Source organism: Echeneis naucrates, chromosome 7 (assembly GCF_900963305.1).
Source record: "Echeneis naucrates chromosome 7, fEcheNa1.1, whole genome shotgun sequence".
NCBI classification, from domain to species: domain Eukaryota; kingdom Metazoa; phylum Chordata; class Actinopteri; order Carangiformes; family Echeneidae; genus Echeneis; species Echeneis naucrates.
In genome coordinates, this window is record NC_042517.1 from 16,375,243 (window position 1) to 16,395,190 (window position 19,948).

At 42.1% G+C, this 19,948-nt stretch overlaps 3 protein-coding genes across 7 annotated transcripts; 2 read left to right on the forward strand and 1 right to left on the reverse strand.

Moving 5' to 3' along the window:
• The first annotated feature begins 522 nt into the window (after positions 1-522).
• Positions 523-7,970, forward strand: LOC115046788 (glutamine-rich protein 1). Its single transcript, XM_029507392.1, has 12 exons — positions 523-786; positions 1,376-1,661; positions 1,761-1,856; positions 1,978-2,118; positions 2,216-2,992; positions 3,109-3,286; positions 3,388-3,542; positions 3,671-3,785; positions 4,493-4,601; positions 4,741-4,889; positions 4,980-5,070; positions 5,758-7,970. The coding sequence occupies exons 2-12, from the start codon at positions 1,407-1,409 to the stop codon at positions 5,942-5,944; spliced, it is 2,253 nt and encodes a 750-aa protein (XP_029363252.1). The 5' UTR covers positions 523-786; positions 1,376-1,406; the 3' UTR covers positions 5,945-7,970.
• LOC115046789 (receptor-type tyrosine-protein phosphatase V-like) lies at positions 7,316-13,397 on the reverse strand. Of its 5 annotated transcripts, XM_029507395.1 has the most exons (12): positions 13,172-13,397; positions 11,381-11,514; positions 10,994-11,062; positions 10,406-10,505; positions 10,218-10,308; positions 10,046-10,122; positions 9,827-9,961; positions 9,294-9,416; positions 8,990-9,150; positions 8,715-8,850; positions 7,910-7,980; positions 7,316-7,780 (listed from the first exon to the last, which is right to left on the reverse strand). In XM_029507395.1, exons 3-12 carry the CDS (start codon positions 10,996-10,998, stop codon positions 7,558-7,560), a joined length of 1,122 nt encoding a protein of 373 aa, XP_029363255.1. In that variant the 5' UTR covers positions 10,999-11,062; positions 11,381-11,514; positions 13,172-13,397; the 3' UTR covers positions 7,316-7,557. The 5 variants fall into 5 exon arrangements, with proteins under 5 accessions (XP_029363255.1, XP_029363257.1, XP_029363253.1 ...); XM_029507397.1 differs by lacking the exon at positions 13,172-13,397 and having other exon boundaries at positions 10,994-11,021; positions 11,381-11,919; XM_029507393.1 differs by lacking the exon at positions 13,172-13,397 and having other exon boundaries at positions 11,381-11,919.
• On the forward strand, positions 12,749-19,558 carry LOC115046790 (periphilin-1). Its single transcript, XM_029507399.1, has 7 exons — positions 12,749-13,124; positions 13,904-13,984; positions 14,105-14,208; positions 14,376-14,587; positions 16,596-16,654; positions 17,837-17,992; positions 18,826-19,558. The coding sequence occupies exons 1-7, from the start codon at positions 13,086-13,088 to the stop codon at positions 19,006-19,008; spliced, it is 834 nt and encodes a 277-aa protein (XP_029363259.1). The 5' UTR covers positions 12,749-13,085; the 3' UTR covers positions 19,009-19,558.
• The last annotated feature ends 390 nt before the right edge of the window (positions 19,559-19,948 follow it).

Below are 19,948 nucleotides of genomic sequence, written 5' to 3' on the forward strand. Positions count from 1 at the left end.
TATAGCAATTTAAAGGTGGTGGGTTAGGGAGCAAGCACAATATATAATTTGGGTACATTTGCTGCCCCAAGGAGCGAGACATTTGTGGTCCAGGCATGAAAATATATCTACATTAAGTGTGTGTGGTTAGTATTCTTCTCCATAATAAGCAATATAAATACCCAAGATATGCTCAACACAAACTACTGTCTTGGACGCAGACCATGCCGAAGTGTAGTGCGTGGGAATTAACCCTCAGCTGCCCACGGCTTGTTGAGCACCACCCAAATATTCAGCGGATCTCTCTTGGACTACCTTAAAAGATTCAGAAGTCAGTGAACCACTAGGAGCTTCTGTCTGGCATAACAGGGTTTTAAGGTGGAATGACATCTACCCGCTCTCGCTTGCTGCTCTACCTGTGCGTGTCGCCTTTAACGGACCACGCGACATGCGTCACCTACCGCGATATTATGCGATGCAAATATCGCGACAGAACGACACAATTACAACTGGCTTCCCTATTGGTCTGGGCCCACCGTTGTAAGATGGCGCCCAGCGAAATATGAGTGGTTGAGAAAAAGAAATAACTACAGCCGTCCATCTAACTAAAACCGCGAAAATAAGGGGAAAAACGCACACAGAAAGACACCATTAGCGCTTCGCTTTTCTGCAGGTAGGAAGAAGACCGCAGTTTGGAGGACAGAGAAGCGTTAGTGGGCGGCTCGATCATCGGCCCGGTTGGGGAAGAGCGTTAGCTAACGCGCCTGCTAACGTTAGCCTGCTAGCAGCAGAGATCACAAAAATACAGTAGGTGTAACGGAGGGCTATGCCACCTCCCGTTAATTTCTTCTTATGAACCATGTGCTACGAAGGCAGACCACTGTCGTTCACGAACACGGTGGCGTTTGTCATACACAGCTGTGGTTGCATATTATTTGCAAACAACACGCGGCTAGTTAGCCGAGTATCTGGCTAACCTAGCGCGTCGTGCAGTCAGCTGTTAGATTAGCTGAAACTGAGCTGCTGTATGAAATGTACTATCATACCTTCATTGTAGTGCAAAGCCGACGTGTTTTCCGCCTGCAGCACTTTCCATCGCCACTTTGAACGCTGCATCGGATTTGGAAAGTGACCGCGCTTTTGTCCCAGCTCGTATACACGCAGCTAGAATTAACCCTTTCCTATTACTATCTGTGTATGTTGCCATTGGACGGCGAACCGCAGGTCAGGTCTTTCAACGCTTTAAACTTTCTAGTTGTGTCAGCTGTTGTTCGGCTCGCTAATGTGTGTTTTTTGTGTTGATCCTTTGCCAACGCTCATTCCATGTTGATATTGCCGTAACTTCGCCTGAATGGTAAACTACCACAAAACAACTGTGTATATTCCCTGTCTGCAGGTTCCCTCTACAGCGGACATTGTCAGCAACGATGAATAACTCCTTGGACGGTGCAGGCTCCTATGAGGAGCTAGTAAGGCAGAAAGCTCGGAGTATCCCTCAGCATCGCATGAAGGAGTTCCTGGAGTCCTTGGCCACCAAGGGTCCGGATGCTCTGCAGGATTTCAGCCAGCAAAGTGGAGACACTACTACCACCACCGCCACTATGGTTTACCAGCAAGAGGCTAACTGCATCTACACTGACAGTACAGAGGTGGCAGGGTCGTTGTTGGAACTGGCTTGCCCAGTAAGTTTGTTGGTTTACTAAATGGCCATTAAAAACTCTGTTAAAGAGTTCTGGCCTTGAAATAAAGTTTTTTTTTTTTTTTTTTCAAAATTGTTGCAGGTTCAGGTGCAGGTCCAGCCTCAGCAGCAACAGATACAAGAGTCTACATCTCAGCAACAATCTGTACAGCAGACTACAGAGCAACAGATAGTGCAGGTTTGTGCCCTTATTGCAGCCTGGTGCTGTTTTTTTTTTTTTTTTTTTTTTTTTTTTTTATGCAATTCTACTCCATTTTATTTCAGAGCCACTACATTTTTACCATCTTACACATTTTTAGGTGCAGATTCAGAGCCAGCAGCAAGGTCAGATGCTGGGTCAGGTCCTCCAAGTGCCCTCCGGTTCCCATCAACAGCTACAAGGTGTGACGACTGCACAGCTCATTCAGCCTGGGGAACTCACAGAGGAACAGCACCAACAGGTACACTGATTCACACATTTACAGGTAATGAACACAGAATTGCAAAGACGGAATTTCTGTTTAATTACTAGCTATCATCTATTTTTATGTGTTTTAGTTGCAGGCCCAGTTGGTAGCCGCTGTTGCAGGAGGACAACAGATCCAAATCCAGACGGTTGGGGCCCTGTCTCCCACACAGCATCAAGATAGTGCAGAGAGAAGGGTACTGGGAACCACAGTTGCCACAACCCAGGGAGCAGGTGTCCTCCAGCCAGCAAAGAAGCGCAAGGTGGACATGCCCATCACCGTGTCCTATGCCCTGCCTGGTCAGCAGGTAGCCACAGTTCTTGCTATCCCTCAGGGACAGGGCCAGCAGCAAAGTTACGTTTCCCTACGGCCAGACCTCCTAACAGTGGACAGTTCTCACCTTTACAGTGCTACAGGCACTATCACTAGTCCCACAGGGGAGACCTGGACCATCCCTGTATATTCTGCTCCTGCTGGGTCTGGAGGCCGTGAGCAAGTGACACACATTGCAATCCCTCAAGAGGCTTATGGAACAGTCCAAGTCGCAGGGGCAAACACTACAACAATGACCACAATGCCAACACAAGTTACTGTTGAAAATGACAAGCTGAAAAATCCTGCCAGTCAAAGTCAAACAGCTCAGGCTGTTTCCAGCATCACAAGCTCTGGAGGAATGGGAGGGCAAGAAGAAGTGGTGCACACTCTAGCTGCAAACACGCTTTTCCCTGCCCAGCTGATGAATGGAAACATTCACATCCCAGTGGCAGTACAGGGTTACTCCAATGCTACGCAGTCTCTTATCTGGGACCCGCAGCAGCAGGTACTGCACACGCAGGGACTGACAGGCCAAGATGCACAACAGCTACAGGTACTTTTACAATATGATTTGATGGATGGATCGTCTTCAATCTTTACCACATATACTTGAAGAAATATGAATGTATTGTGTATCCTAATCATTCTGACTTGTTTGCACATGCATAGGGTCAGACAGTGGTAGCAGAAGTAGATGGCCAAGGCCAACAGCAAGTGCAGGTGCAGGAGTTGCTGCTTCCTGCCACATTGAAGCCGGAGGAGGGGCTTGATGTGTGGCGGCTTTGGGCTCAGAGGAAAAATGCAGAGTTGGATAAATCAGACAAAAACAAATTGGCCCCAATTGGACGTAAGTACATGCATGGACTTTCAGAAATTAGAGAATATATATATTTTTTTCTACTTATTTCATTGCAAGTTGATCACTGAGATACGTGTGTGTTGTTTTAGGACGTCAGGCACTACGTTTCCAGGAGGATTTGGTGTCATGTGCAGTTGCTGAGCTTTGCATGGGACTCTCTCTGATGACAACAGAGGCCCGGGGCCTGGAAGGAGAGTCTTATGAGGCTGATGTTCTTTACTATGTATTTCTGTGCATACAGAAAGTAAGTTCACCTTGCCACACAAATGCACTATTCACCCATGAAATATCTATTCATTCTAGTTCGTCCTTGCCTTTGACGTGGAAGCACACTTTGACTGCATCTTTCTTTGTGTATTTTCTTTCCTCCAGTATCTATTTGATAATGGTCGCGTGGATGACGTTTTCTCAGACCAATACTATACTCGTTTTGCTCATGCTCTGCACCAGATTCTGGAGCCATGGAGACCATCAGTTCATCCATTAGGTGAGAACTAAATGTATTTATCAAACCTAGTATGTCCTTTCGGTGCATCTTTCCCTATAATCTATATAAAGTTGCATGTTGCCCACAAGTGAATACACAAACTTACCTATATGATACAGCTGCACAGTTAAAATTGAAACCTAATCTAGGTTTTTGAAAAATGTTTATTCACCTTATTACATCAGTTCTCAGAACTGAATGACTGACTCACATATTTTCATTGTGATGGTTTTGGTAATGCCATTTAGGAAATTGGTTTCAATCTCCACTTAAAAATGACATGCCAAGGTTTAAATGAAGTTTTCTCTAACAGTGACGCTTCAGGGGTGGCACATCTGTGAAATGCTCATCTATTTTCAGTCACACTATAAATATTAACTGATGCCGGGGCTACACTTTGTTCGCATCTCTCTGTCATGCTCAGAGCTTTACTGCACCTATGTTAAGAGGAATTACCGTATTTTCAGCTCATCACTGAGAACTTTAATTTGCATCATGGGTCAGGTCTTTTTTTAAGTAACTCTAGTAAAGCAGCTCTCTTATCAGACCTACAGTGGTTGGAAGAGTAAAGTTGTGATAATCGAAAAACATGACAGATTATGTGCTGATATCCCCCCCCACCCTTTGAAACTGATAAATCCTCTGTTGTTTGCCCAGTTATATAAAATGTCACGCTTTTACAAGCTGCTCTTTACATTTCCTAATAGGTTACGTTATCCCCAGTCATGTGACAGAGGAAATGCTATGGGAATGTAAACAGCTGGGAGCCCATTCGCCCTCGACACTGCTCACAACTCTAATGTTCTTCAACACAAAGTGAGTTGAAATACATTTCCACATGTGGCATTGATTTCCCCATACTGCTTAGCATACATGCCGCAATACTGTCCATTACATTCTTGTGTATATAAAAACAGAGTTTAATCTAGAACCCCGTTTTTTTTTTTTTAAACAGGTATTTCACCCTAAAAACTGTGGAACAGCATCTAAAACTGGCCTTTTCTAAGGTGCTCAGACACACCAGGAAAAGTCCCAACAACCCCAAAGACAAGAGCACCAGCATTAGATATCTTAAATCCTCAGAGAGGTACATAGGTCAAAAGGGTAAGAGCAGACATTCATTTAATTTTTTACTGTAATGTCTGATAGGAGACCTCAGAATTAATAACCAACCAATTTTCTCTCTTGGCTCAGTGACAGATGACATGTACTCAGAGCAGCTGGAGGACCCAGAGAATCCGCTGAGATGCCCCATTAAACTCTATGATTTCTACCTCTTCAAATGGTAAATATAAAACGTAATTTAAGGATGACAAAGGAAGGGGTAAATATTTTGAAAACATATTATCAGGTATGATCTGACTCTGTGCCTTCTACGTGACATAATGTGAATACAAACGTTTAGAAAACGGCGTAATTGAGATGGAAAAAAACATGTAAAAATGCCTCTCACTGCTATCATGAAATGTTTTTCTTTTTTGGAGGTACTGCTGTTGCTGTTACCTTTATGTATTATTGACATGTGATGTGGAGTACACAGTGGACTGTGTTCAAGTGCTTAAACTTGTGAGATCACTGTTGCTTGGCAACTGACAAATAACATAGATGCTGAATAATAACCTTTTTTGCTCTCAAAAATGGTGACGATTTCTGGTGTTTTATGCCTCTTGTGAGCTGAGGAATAAAACAAAGTATCTACTCTGGTCTTTGCTGCCTTTCAAAGCAACCTATACAAATGGAATTAAATACTGCATAACAAATGGACATTAGAAATTACTACCTCTGTTTAGTGTTGGATGGACATCAGATATTTTATATAAAATCACAGGCTCCTTGCTATCTCTGTTCCCATGAATCATATGTCTTTTTCTGTAGGCAGAAAAAAGTTGTAAGGGTATTTTTCACATCCAATTTATTAAGTGTAAACATCACTATAAAAGCGTTCTCACTGTTTACTCTCTGGTCCTCTCAGTCCACAGAGTGCTAAAGGACGCAATGACACCTTCTACCTGACTCCGGAGCCTGTGGTGGCCCCCAACAGCCCCATCTGGTATTCGACTCAGCCAATCCCAAAAGAACAGCTGGAACAGATGCTTGCCCGCATCCTCGTTGTCCGTGAAATCCAGGAAGCCATTCACATGTCGGAGAGCGTGCACTAGTTTGGCCGGAAAGAGTGAGGTTAACGGACTAGACTCTCCCCTCTTTCTCTTCACCCAGCCTTTGATTGCTCATTATTAGTAGTTTTCTATTCTCTCACACCCTCTTGTGGTCTGTAAGGGTGGCATGCATATGTTTATATTCATCATGTGTCAGCATATCTGGCGCTCATGGACTGTACATACACATACAAACAATACAAATAATTTGTCTTATTGAGGCAATCGCGCAATTCTTTCTCTTTTTGTTTTGGCCAAAGGATGTAGTGTCTAAACTTTTTATTGGACCTGAACTCTAATTTAAAGTTTTTTGTTTTTTGCTGTTGGTTCACCTTTCCAATGGTCTGGAACAGTTAATTTTCTCTCCCAATTTTGTTTTGATCTGTAATGTACTCCATATATACTTTATCTGGGGTTGGCCTGTGCTGATTTTCTTCGACATCCCTCTTTATTGTTCTACCTTCCCTCATCTGCCTTGGTCACTGTTGATTCTCAGTGAATACCTCAGTGGTATTAAGACTGCATTAAGTAGACAACCATAGGGTAAAAGTGAATTTTCAACTTGTGTGAATTCTTCCTTTTTCTTTGTATTTCACATGTCTGTTTTGAGCTGAGTTCACTCGTGAACACACACTGAACTCTGGAGATGACTTGCTTGTTAGTGAATGCTGCTTCGGGCTGTGTTGGACTTGCTCAGCAGCACTAAATCACATCCGGACTTAAATCAAATGAGAACTTTATCGCAATATTTCACTGCTCAACCTGCAGCTACTATCATTTGCATCATGGTGGAGACTTTACAGAGAGAGCATGCCGGATACTGACTGGTACTGGAGCCTCCTTCCTCTTCAGTACATCATCAACCCCAAAAGTGACCCGCAGAGGGTTCTGTTGTATCATACATGTTTATAAAATGACAGATGAAAGACTCTAAGTGAATAGCCCTTAATGTTCTATAATGTATAATACTCATAGCTCCTTCATGTACTGTAATGGGTTTCAGTCATCTAAGGAGAATGGCAGTGCCTGTGTGTTTTTGAAACATGACCTTTTTTGTACAGCCACTATACCATGTGTCTGCCTTCCTAGCAAGTCTAGTATCAACTCTGCACATGCATCCTTAAGTACTGATAGCCTGCATTGTGTGATATAAAATGATGCACAATGATTTTTCTAAATAAAGGTCATCTCACACACAACTTTATCACTAATGGAGGCATGCAAATTTACAAAAAACACACAAGCGCTCAGATGTCTTTGGTAGATGTGAACCGGGAAAGAATTGGCCTTAGTTTATTCCTATGAGCACTATTTGCATTCATAGGTTGCAGCATCATGTTCTCACAAATGTCATGAGAGACATTCCTCAGTAGAGGGACTGGTTCGACCTGACTGGCAGGTGATTTGCTTGTTTTTTTTTGCCCCTGGTGACATTGAACGCCTCAGTCTGGTTTCTCTGCCACCATTCGCTTTCATGCTGATGGGCTAGTTTTCCACCTGCAGGAGCTGTCAGTTATCACACAGCATTATTTCAACATTCTCTGTCACTGTCTCATGTACTGCGATTGTTTTCATCTTGCATGTCTTTCTATCATAATGTTTCTCAGTATGTGAGTTCAGGGCGTGTGTGAGCCTGGATTAAACGGGGTTGAGGAGGGCAGGAGTCTCCTTAATAGGTTCCCTGGGTGCAAAATCTGCTGTATTGTGTTTTGAGGTGGGTCAGGCGGAGGCTCCTGTCTGTGACGACGTCGTCTCCTCCCTGTTCGGTCTCCCCCAGAAGTATGAGGTCGTTCCTGATGGCGGTGGTTGTTATTTGTGGCAGCTCCCTGAATCTGTGGGCTTTCATGAAAAAGAGAAACCTAATTAAAATACCATCATAGGTTGCGGTGAATAATAGCACGCTGCCTGTGCTGGAATTCAATAAGTTGTGTGTTGGTGCCCAGCAGGAGCTTATTTCTGCACACTCACCATGCTGAGGTTCCTCCTGTTCTTCGACAGAGCCATTGTAGCAGACAGTGATGTACAAATATGTACTGCTCCTGAGTGCACACAAAGGAATCAGCATAATGATGCTTCATTTAATGGGGTTCGGGATGAACCAGTTACGCGCACAGTGTTTATGACCACAGAGATGATTGGTTTTCTGAGAGTCATAGAACACAACAGAATATCAAAGTGAATACTTGTAATTCCCTCGTGTACACTTCTTACTCCAGTTTGAACTAGAATATTACCAACACGTAAAGGTTCTGCTATAAACATAACACTGTTACAGAGCAGTTGTAGTCGGACAGTACCCTTAAAAGAATAGCAAGTCAGCTGCAATGTAATTCAACACAAGAAATTGTGCGATACTTGATTCTTATTGCATGGGGCTTCACACCACTACAATTCACATGGAAACATTGCACAGTTTAATGACAGTGTTCGCTAAAATCTGTAACACTAATACATGACCTGCTTTGCATATAGTGTATATTACATGTTTATGAAAAAAAGCATTTTTATTATAGAAGATTAAACTACATAGAGGCTTTTAAAATTAAAAGCACCATTAAAATCCTGTAAACAGTAATATTTTTAAACAGACCGAAATATGTCACTTTTGTCTGAGTGCTGGAGTGTTTTTCTGATATTTAAAGTACATTTTGCTGCTAATATGTCTAAATGTTTAAGAAAACCAGAATTATTATTATTTTTTTTATAAACACATCTTGTTATGGATTATTTTAGATCAAGGTAAAGACCACAAACTGATAGTATCAGTACTGACCAGAGTTTGGACCATCCACATGCGATGTAGCCGTAGATCTTCCACAGCAGCCCGGACGTTGGGCTTGATGCCCCGAGCGCCAAGCTGCATCAGCCACAACAGCGTGATAAATGTCCCTGACCGCCCCACACCTGCACTGAAAAACACAAAGGGGGGGTTGACTTTAAATGTTGTCGGATGCACCCATCTGGCTGATAATGATCTGAAAATATCTGGATTATGAGTGAGTAATGGAGTTCCTGAAGGGATGGATGGCTTAAAGTCAGAGGCCAGACCTGCAGTGCACCACAGTTGGCCCGAGGCGAGGAATGGCTTCTAAATGTTGCCGCACAAAGTCAGTAAAGGCACATAGAGAAGACGCGTCTCTTGGGATGCCCCGGTCTGGCCAGGGAGGGTAGTGGTAGTGTGTGATAATCCTGTCTGTTGCACAGTATTTCTGAAATGCAAGCAGTTTGCATCAGTAACCAAAAGATTTCCTCCTCTTTGATTTTTTTTTTTTTTTTTTGCTGTGAGTGAACAAAGAAGTCAACAGCAGCAGTTGCCAGGCACAAAAGGAGATGATGAATGTGTCTTTCTCACCTGTCTGAGGTTAATGGTGGTGATAAAATAATCTGGACCTTGTCTGCGGGACACTGTTGTCACTTGGATCAGTCCATGATAAACTGTCCCTTGTTCCAGAGGCCAGTACTTTTCACACATCACCTGAACACAAGGACAGGGGGCACAGTAAACATTTTAAAGGAACCGCAATTCATCTTTTTGCTGTTTTTGCAATATACCATATCATTACCTCGGTGTAAGATAAGATTGATTCTACGCTCTTGTCTGTATGATGAACATAAAACTACACCCAGCAGCCACTTAGCTGAGCTTAGCACAGGCACTGAAAACAGCTTAAAGAACCACAACTCGTCATTTTTGCACTTGAGCTCTTGTGGATTTTACATAAATTGGAGCCAGAGAATATCTGTTAGAATTTTATTCATTATTTAGTATTTCCCACAACATCAAACCCTTCCACTAAAATTGGAAATTAGGGGTGAGGCGATAACTGTCGGGCACAGGCGCACAAATCGCTATGCATTAGCAGAGGCTGGAAACATCTTTCTTACTATTTCCTTTTCTCTTAGAGATGTCACCATCACGATTATCCTGACGTTTTGCTCCCACACCATCCTCCAGAAGTCAATCGTGGTGTTGTGCAGAGGTCCCTGGGTGCAGATGAAGTCTCTCTCTGATCCTCCTCCCTAAATACAGACTCATAGTCAGTGATGGATATAGAAGAGCAGGAAAGGGATAAAGATCAGTGGATGCAGTGAGTGAGCTCTTACAGGCACAAAGTTCGCGTTGATGTAGTCAGTGTGTGGATGGGAGTTTTGAACAGACAGCCTCACACGACAGTGATCATCTACGTTGGTTGGAAAAGGGAAGTCAGTTAAATGAAAGTCTTCCACGTAGCCATAGAAGCAAGAGAGACTGTAAGTGGTCCTGTTTTACACTTACACGGTAAAATAAAAGGGTATCTGTTCTTCTCTCTATTGGCCTCTGAGTCCCCAGCTCTGGTAGTGAGCTCCTTTCCAACTTCACTCAGGTCCTTCACAGAGCCAAAGGCGTTAGCACTCATGACAGACATTTCTAGCGTCACAAATCATGAAATCATATAAAATATAATTTATAAACGTACAAGTTACCTCGAACTCCTGTTTAAAACCGCGGTTATTACTGGCAGCAAGAGCCTGGCATTGAAAATGGAACTCCTGCAGAATCTGAGCTCTTGGGAAAGTTTGCACCCTGTAAAAAAACAATTGTTACATTAGGTCTTTTCATTTAATCATGGAAGTACTCAGATTGGCTCGTCGCATTGTCATCACGTTAACCACATTCTCAATAAAAAACAAAGAAAATAGTTATCATGATTATTAACTGTATGCCCTGTGTGGCTTTATTTTCGCTGAGGACCTCTATTGTCCAAACACATTTTACATTTATTACTGAGAATACGGGCTCAGTAGTATTTATTTTTTATTAGTTATTTATTTTAATGCACACACAGACCAGCGGGTGCAAATACCAACAACTACATCAAATTAGAAGCTGAAAATACACAATGTTAAATCCACTATTGAGTAATGTCAGAGCAACATATTCTGCTCTTCACTCTGCCCAGCTATTGTAGGTTGCTTACAAAACCTTTCTTCAAAGAAAACATTTTGACGAACGAGCTGAGTTTACTATCTAGCATCTGCAGGATTTTTCAAGGATGTCTGTGTCATCCTTACCTCATGGCTTTCCCTGGAGACCTTGGACCTTTAAAATGAAACGTGGTAAGGACTTTGGGTCATTTGGTACTGTGGAGAGGTAAAGGCCTGTTCAAATCAGTGACAAAGTCGTAGAGTAAACTGTAACAGACATCCTGAGGTAAATCGTCAGGTTTTACTATCAAGCCAGGAAAATTGAAATAAATACAGATCGTATTATTCCTCTCCTCCCAGAAAGAACGGTTTACAGAAGTCAACTCAACATTCACACAGAATATAGTGAAACTGAGTTAGCAAAGTTGAAAATCTGGTCCAACAAGTTTTCCACCGCAAACAAAAATAGCAGCAGTAACACTGTGTGTGTGTGTGTGTGTGTGTGTGTGTGTCGTGGTTTCGTCTCAGGTTTACCTTCACAAGTCAGCCTCTGATGAAAAATCTAAATCTACTACAGATGGAGGGAAAACAGAGCTGGATGGTGGGACAGGACTACTCCAAGACATCTTCTGAATGTTTTGTCTCACTCTCTCCTTGCAGGAAGAAGTCTGGTGGGTGGAGACAGTGGGTGGAGATAGGAAAGCTAAATTCCAGGGAAGGATGTCAGTTTGGGATGGACTCTGTTGTTTGAACTGTTTCAGTCCCAGCACTAGATTAAAAAAGTGCCTTTTCCTGGAAGAAATGTCTCCAATGGCATAGTAGGCCTACAGATTTTTTTTTTTTTTCTTTTTTTGTATTTATGATTTTCGATTGTAATTTAAAAGTCACAATGGACATATGCTTTTGATTTAATGCACGATATGACATTTCCATTCAATATATCAAATATGTACGGTATACTGACAGATAAGTGGTAGGAAATGAGTGAGCGAGTGGTATCCGAAAATATATTTCCTCACTTGGCAGTGTTGTGACTGCCTGCTCCCTTCGGTCATTTTTCAGCTGGTGAATTTCAGAGGCGATAGCAGTGACAGAGCCGATGGCTCAGGAAAAAAAAAAAAATGCAGTGGGGACGTCGAGTCTGAACAACTTTGTCCTTTCACTTGTGATCATTTATGAGCCATGCTCTGAATTCAAATGTTTTTCGGAGTAGGCCTTCTGGATTAATGATGGACAAGCCGCATGGAAACATGTGCTTAAGGGAGGAAACCTTATCTTGGTTCACTGAGTTTGGTGCAACATAAGCTCAGGCTTTTTTTTAGAGAGAGTACTGCTACTGCACCAGGTGCCTCAGGGGCCACGGGGTCCGGGGAATTTACTGCATGTGGAATACAAAATGATAAATATCATTCAGCGAGAAAATGATTTTGGGAACGGACTCCAATGTCTACTTTCCTATTTGATTCATAGAAGCAGGGTTTATTATACACAGAGCCGGAGGTTTAAAAAATGGAGCCTGGGGACCAACACAGCTCCCTGAGTCCTGCAAGAAACTAAACACTGACAATAATTTCACCTCCATTTCATTTAAAGTTAGTATCTCGACCGCTGATTGTGTGAAGGATGAAGTAATGTCCTCACTTGTGTTGAAGGTGAATTAAGGACACAACACTTAAAGTCTAAATCCCATTTTTAATAAGGCTTTTGTTGTTGTTGTTCTTTTTTGTCTCAACTTGACAATCACTTGAGTTCCTCCCTCTGCTTTAGTGGAAGTGCGCCATCGTTTGGAGACATCGTGGTGACTCACAGTCACTAATGGACTGCACAACATTAAAGTTAGTGCAAACAGACAGGAGGAACCAGGCCTGCGTGTTTCCGGCAGTAGGGTCGGACAGTTTTTTTTTTTTTTTTTTTTAATGTGTGTGTGTTTTCATTCATCTCTACCTCAGCAGTCTGAAGCTGACCGGGAAGTAAAGAAACCCGCTGCGTTATTTCCCCCCGAACAATCCACTCAGGTTAGCTGTCAACTGCAAACAAACCAACCTTTCCCGGCTCTGCAGAGGAGCAGAGGGGATACACACGGGAATGGAGAACTTAAAGGTTTAATTCTCCCAACGTGTCGGCCGGACAGGTTCAAAATCTGAGGCCGTGCTTCACTTCCTTGTCTGTGAGAATCGAAAGCAATAAAGTCGACGCGTATATTTTATACATATCTGAAACCGCTTGCCGGCTGGAGGACATGGATCCTGTTCGACTGCAGGACACACAGCAAAGCAAGGTAAACAACAACAAACAAACAACAAACAAACAAACAAACAAACTCACCTGAGCGCTGCAGGCACGAGGATCCGAACACCTGCTGATACACCGAATTATAAACAAACAAACAAACACAAAAAGAGGGCAGGACAACAACAACAACAACAACAATGGCACGATAATGTAATAGTTCCACAGCAGATTCTCTCTAAACTGAGTTTTAAAAGCACGTTTTCTCTCAGTATTGTCTCACCCAGCAGAGTTTATTGCTGTTGGTCGTTTGTAGATGCGTTTTCCTGTCTGTGTGGTGGAACAAGATATTACTCTGCTGGGATTTAATTATATGTCAATTACACAGCCTGGGTTTCCAATCTAACTTTCTATTTAAGGTGTGGACTTTGGAAGCTTCTACTTTTTGAGCAATAAAAACACCAGGCAGCTCCCCAGCTATTTGTTTGTGTTTGTTTTGTTTGATTAATTGATTTGTCATTGGTTTGGACAACCATAGAAAATTAGAACGCCACATAAAGATAGATTGAATCCGAATGTAATTCTGTCCAATTGTCAGTCAAACACTAAAACACATTCACGCTGTTGCCACATAAGAAGCAGAGAAAACAGTTGATCTTCACATCCGAAAGGCTGAAATCGGCGAATGTTTGGCATTTGTGCTTTGAAAATGACCAAAATGATGAATGTTGTAGTAGCTGGAGATAGTTCTTCAGATGACAGTGTGCACCCCCCCACCCCCCTGCACAGTGAACTGACTTTGGTGAACCCGGTGCTTTCTCCCTTCAGAGCTCCACGTTGAGACACCGGGAAGCCAGTGATGAGTCTGTGGACAGGAGGCCTTCTGACAGCTCTGTGGATCTCATGGAGGTACATCTTGTTCTCAGATGTTGCATCTCAAAACTTGCATTTTTAGGCACTTTAGTTGTTCTGCTTTAGCTTCTTAAAGTACCTCAGTATCATGAATGTTTTCAACCCCTTTTGGTTCAGAATGAGAAGAGGCCGATCAGACGAGTGCTAAGTCCCTCCAGACCGAGAGTATGGTTGCCCAATTCTTACAAACCAAAGTTTGTAGGGCGATCCTACAGATCACAGTAAGGCTGAGGTGCCAATAGCAGGGGGCACCTTGCATTTTCCTTTTGTTCCTAGTATGCTCTCTCTACACACAAAAGCAACAGTCAGCTTAGTCTGTGCTGCATTTGAAGACAAAATTGAAACTGACACTGCTCTGAAAGATGTTTCCCCTCTGTCTCTGATGTAGTTTTATAAAGGATGACCATTCATTCCACAAACCTGGCTTTGGCAGCCACAAGTACCAGCACTTCAGTCCCCGGGCTTATTCGAACCAGAGGCACCACTCACATCCTAAACTTCACCACGCTGCACCGAAGGAGAGGGAGCGAGAGAAGGAGAAGGAGCGTTACGAGCAAAGAGAGAGTTTTGACAAAAAATCACCCCCAGAACAAAGCAGCAGTAAGTGTGTTTGCAAAAAGTCTGTGAAAACAGTGATAAAACACCCCAGTCACTGCGTGCATAAGATGCATTTACCGTACACTGGTGGTAATGATTTAACCCAACTTGTACTCGGTACTGTGTATCACCTCCACCCAGTTTCGGAGTGAGATAAAGTTGAAACCAAAATGTACAGACTGCTGATTACCGGCGAGTAGAACAAAACATTTGTAAGGGTGTGTAATCATACAGTCGAGCTGCTGTGATGCAGCCTCCTAATCAAACTCTTTTACCAAGGGCCTGAGCATAAAGGAAAGAAAATACATTTCAAAGAATTTTGCTGCAATTTGACTTTTTTTCTGAAGTTTTCTCATATTGGATATGCGGTTGCCGAAACAACTGCCTTGTTTCGCAAGTTAGAAAATTCTCCAGAGTTGACAAAACTATGATTGCAAAATAATACCGTTTTCTGTTGTACTAATGTTTGGTAAATGGGTATCTGAAGTAAAAAAAAAAAAAAAAAAAATTATATTCAATAAAATACAAGCTTTGAAAGTGACTTCTTTCACACATCAAAGAGAAACCATCCAATAGTTTCATCTTCGCAGACAATGAAAATGTAAAATAAAAGTGGTGCGCGTGAATTACTCGAAAAGTGGCAGAGGGAGCACACATTTCTGCTGGCAGGTTACACAATACACAATATTTTTGATCAATGCTGAGGCATGTTTGGCTATGTCAAAATACGTTAAGCCATTCAGTCTGCGGGTTACAAGGTTCGTTTGTTTTTTGTTTTTTGTTTTTTTCATCGGGAAGCACTGGATAGATTCTGAGTGTGTGAATCATGCATCCAATGCATTGCAACACAACCACAGGCCAACCTAAAAAAAAAAAAAAATAAAAAAAATAAAATAAAATCCACCATGTCGCCACCTTGTGTAAGTATTAACATATTTGAAAATACAGACATACACAGACATACAGTAAATTTACATAATGTGCTCCACAGCCGTGCAATGTCTGCACTTTATGAAATAACCAACAGGTGGCAGTATAAGAAAACAGACGCTAGTGCACATTTTTTTTCCTCAAGCACTTTGCATTACAAATATTTGGAAGGCATTTGCTCATCGCGGTATCTGTTGTTTGGTAGGCATTCACACTCTGGTAGCAACAAACCAATGTTACATAATGGTGACCACTAAGAAGCTTTTCCTGGACTCAATACATGGATTATATCACCAGGGAACTGATAGCAGACAAGCTATTGTGCAGTGCATGCCTCAGTTCAGCTCATAGGAGCTGCACGATTTAGTCAGTTACAGGTAGATTGATGTGTTTTATTACAATGACCTCATCAGTTGTGGGAAGAGAGTGGAAATCAACAGGAGGGCTTTGAAATGCCATGTTGTTGCCTTGTTTTTAAATCTAATCTAATGTAAAGTTTAACACTCCTTTTGATCTTTTGCTCTTATTCTGTCTTATATATGTGTTGTATGACGTTGCATGCCGTGTTGTTTTTTTTTGACGCTGCGCCATCTGTACTGTATGTTGTTGTCTTTCCTTTCACTCCGGCACTGTATCTGTGCACACACTGCAGCACTGTGGAGGTGTGTGTTTGTATATGTGTGAGTGTGGAACAGGTTTTTTTTTTTTTTTTGTGTGTGTGTGTGTGTGTGTGTGCCTGAGTGATGGTGCGATGATGGTGACTCATCCCTGATTTGTGTGTATATGAGAGTGAGAGTGAGGGAGAGAAGGAGAGGGAGAGCCCGGCCAGCAGTATATAATGGACCATAACAAAGCTCTCGCTTCAAATAGGAATACTGCAGTCCAACACTGAACGGCCAAGTTCCTAAATATCAGCAGATATTTTTCAAGTTATATTGATTTTAACTCCTCATTTATAAAACCCGCTTTTTTTTATAGGTATGTTCAATTGAAAAAAGATGGTTGTGAATGTTTCAGTCATAGATTGTACGCATACATGCTCATCGTGGACTGCTGACATTGTGGCTTGTCTGTTTTCCAGCTACTACACCTTTCTTATCCAGATCCACCTCCAGCAGAGACAAGGACATGCAGTTCACTGTAAGTTCACAAGCACTGCGCCTGCCCTGCTTTTCCATTTAGTAAGGAAAGGTGGAAACATAGTGAGGCCTGTCTTGAAAATGACTTGACGCGGTTGTTTTTCCCCCACATCGCCTCAGATGTCCTCAGATGGTCTGAAAGCTTGTATTTGTCTGATTGGAAGACTTAACGTTGAAAGAAAATGGTGCGAACAGCGATTGGTATAAAATCCCATTTCATATGTCGGCGCTGCAACTAATCAAGATGATTTTGATTATGCAGATTCCCAAAGTCCAGAGTTACAGAAGATGCTAAATGCCACTTTTACTGTGCTGTAATTAAAATTATCGATTGGCAGTGACAATAATAATCAGTTACAGTCCAAACCTGGATGTAGGGACATTTTCTGTCACATGCAGGATAAAACGTGACAACACATTATCCAAAAAAGTGCTTCAACAAGCTGGTATTGTACTTATTGGTTAAACTGCTCATAATTTTTGGGGCTGTTAAATGTCAGCACAGACTGTAAAAAGCCTTAATACAATTTAAAACATGACATTTTGAAATGTCTTGTTTTTTTGTTTTTTTTTTTGTTTGTTTGTTGTTTTCTCTCTCCAACAGCCCTGAAAGACAGAAACTGGAACAAATGGATGAGGCTTAAAAATGATTTTAAAGAAATGTCCAAATTATCGTCCAAAATTTTTTTCCTTAGCAGTTAAAAATTTTCTGTGAAACTCGAGGGTTTTTTTTTGTTTGTTTGTTTTTTTTTTAATTGAAGGAGAGATCTACTTAACTATAATATAAGTGCTACACAAAAGGCTGAAAACAAATGGTTGTATTCCTTGGCTGACCTGAACACAGCGATGAGCAGAGCAGCGCATAATGAATCACTGCTGGTGACTGCTGCAGTGAAGTCCAAAGTGAAGAGATGGTGACAAATCAAAGATGGCTAGCTGTTTTCCAACAGTGTCATGCTCATTGCTGTTGATTATATGAGCTGCCTAAAGGCACAGATCTGTGTTGAATTAATTCTGTACCTCAGAACCTCCAGTATTAAATGCTGATGTGGAAGTTGAAAGAAAAGCGGCAGCAGCCTACCATCCCATCACCGTTGGTGCTGCTGCTTGCGGCCTGCTTTCTGATCGTTAGTCTAACCCTTGCCTTGTTGTCTTTCCTTTTCCTCTCTTTTTCTTTCTGTAGATTTGTCAGACTGAAAAGAACCAAAGGGAGAGAGATCACAGGAGGACCAAAAGCAAAGAAAGGGAACAAAGCAGAGACAGGGAGCTCCCTTTAACTTCGAGCCAGACGGCGGCACGAGACAGAGCCATCCAGCAGAAGAGGAGAGAGATAGATGAGGTGAAGGGGTTTCATTACACTAACGCACACACACCTGGGGACAAGGGGGAGTTATAAACAGAAAGAGGATGAGGAGAGATAAGAGAAGCAGGGATTAAAGACAGAGTCACAGAGGAAAGATCTTAGACAAGGGTTGGTAAGAAAAAGATTTGTTTTCTGTCATCTCAACATTCATTTTGAAATTCTGCGCCCGTGGCACCTTGACTGCCACGGCTGTCTTCACTTTGCAGTGGCTGACAAAGTAGGTCTTAGTCATTGTTTGGCATGACAAATGACGTCATGCTTTTATTTATGCAATTGAGCAAAGAGTTGAATCGGCTGTTTATCTCAGCTCACCTGCATCGCGAGGGGCCACAACACGTGCTTTAATGCGTTCTTCAATGTGACAGACATCACATGAGGTTTTGCTCATCGGCTGTGTGTTTGTGTGAGAGTGTCTCTATGTTTGTTTCCACCCACTTGACAGAAAAGATGGCCTCTTGCTTTTCAAATCTCCATGGTTGCAGTATTATCAAGGCATTGGAAGAAAAGGCAGTCTGGCAACAGGTAGCTGATGCAAAAAAAAAAAAAAAAAAAATCTCCACAACAACTACTGCATATAGTTGCACACAATTATCGTGAGCAGTCTGCATGCGAGGTTTCTTGCAGGTTGTTAATCCAATCTGTGGGAATTGGAAACGCCTGACACGCTCTCAAATCTTTTGTTGCAATTTCTTTCTTCTCCCTCCACCACCGCCACTTTCCCTTCTGTTTATCGGTTTTCCTGCTTCCTCTCATGCCTTGTCGTTCCTCCGCATCCCCTAAAACCGTGGATGTTTGCGTGTGTCTTTCAGGTGTACTATCAGGAGTGCGAAATGTTTGGCCTTGTGACAAAGATGCTCATCGAAAAGGATCGGTCCCTGGAGGTCCCCATCCAGGCCTCGCTGCAGGAGAACCTCAGGGACATCGGCGAGCGCTGTATTAAAGCCATGGAGAAATTCATAGAGGATTATGACTCCAGAGAGCTAACGCGCTAATCAAATCGCCGGATGCTGTACATGTGCTTTTATTTGCATTCCTCTTGTTTGCTGTCCCTCTCTGCATTTTGGCTCATGCTTAGCAGAGTAACACTGGTGGAAAAAAAACTCTTTGATTGTGATTTGAATATTATGTCATGATTCTAATTTTGATAATACGACGCTTTGCATTCTCTGACGTGAAATATATGGTATTGTTTGCATCCTTATAAGAAGTCAGTCTATCATATGACTTCAAGGGTAAGTAGACAGTGGGTCAGTAGGTGACACACTGTTGTTTTGGATTTATGAATTTGTCATTGCTAGCGTGGCAGATATTGGCTTATCCAAAAAAAAAAAAAAAATCACTATCATTGTAAATGCCAGTTGACAAATAATAAGAAACATGATTGCGGTTGTTTCGTAAACACTGGACTGAAAAGTATATTTTTGAACAGCGAAATTGTTTTTTGGATTTAGGTCGAAGCGTAGGGGTGCTACGCTGATTTCTGTGGCTTTGGGGTTTTTGGTTGTCTGAAAAAAAAAAAAAAAACCCAAAAAAAACAAACCCTGATGATGTCATGGTGCCAGCCGGCTTATCCCAGCTTTTATTTCAGTTCAGTCTTATTTATATAGCGCATTTCATACAAATGTAAACTGAATGTGCTTTACAGAAAATCAAAGCACAAGAAAAATACACCAAAATTTTTGGAGATGTACATCATAGCAGAAAGCCTGCATCGTAAACTGATGTGGAATAGAAAGCTAAGTGAAAGATGCTTTCTGGCTGCTTCTTGAGAAATCTAGGACAAAATGTTTGTGAAGCACAATTCTTAGGAGGCATGAAAAGCTGGACTGTCGTAGCTTCTGCTTGTTCAGTGTTGACCTTTCGCTTTCCCCGCCTTCTATGCAAGTGATCAGTGGAGTGAACCTTTTCAATAGGGAAACATATCTTCATAAT

Coding starts and splice junctions, on each gene's coding strand:
- LOC115046788 (XM_029507392.1), top strand. CDS start 1,407: ATGAATAACTCCTTGGACGGTGCAGGCTCCTATGAGGAGCTAGTAAGG. Junction 2,993..3,108: donor AAGATGCACAACAGCTACAG/GTACTTTTACAA, acceptor GCACATGCATAG/GGTCAGACAGTGGTAGCAGA. Junction 3,287..3,387: donor CAAATTGGCCCCAATTGGAC/GTAAGTACATGC, acceptor GTGTTGTTTTAG/GACGTCAGGCACTACGTTTC.
- LOC115046789 (XM_029507395.1), bottom strand. Junction 10,123..10,217: donor ATACCCTTTTATTTTACCGT/GTAAGTGTAAAA, acceptor CAACCAACGTAG/ATGATCACTGTCGTGTGAGG. Junction 7,781..7,909: donor ACAGGAGGAACCTCAGCATG/GTGAGTGTGCAG, acceptor TTTTCATGAAAG/CCCACAGATTCAGGGAGCTG.
- LOC115046790 (XM_029507399.1), top strand. CDS start 13,086: ATGGATCCTGTTCGACTGCAGGACACACAGCAAAGCAAG. Junction 14,588..16,595: donor ACCCCCAGAACAAAGCAGCA/GTAAGTGTGTTT, acceptor TCTGTTTTCCAG/CTACTACACCTTTCTTATCC. Junction 16,655..17,836: donor ACAAGGACATGCAGTTCACT/GTAAGTTCACAA, acceptor TTCTTTCTGTAG/ATTTGTCAGACTGAAAAGAA.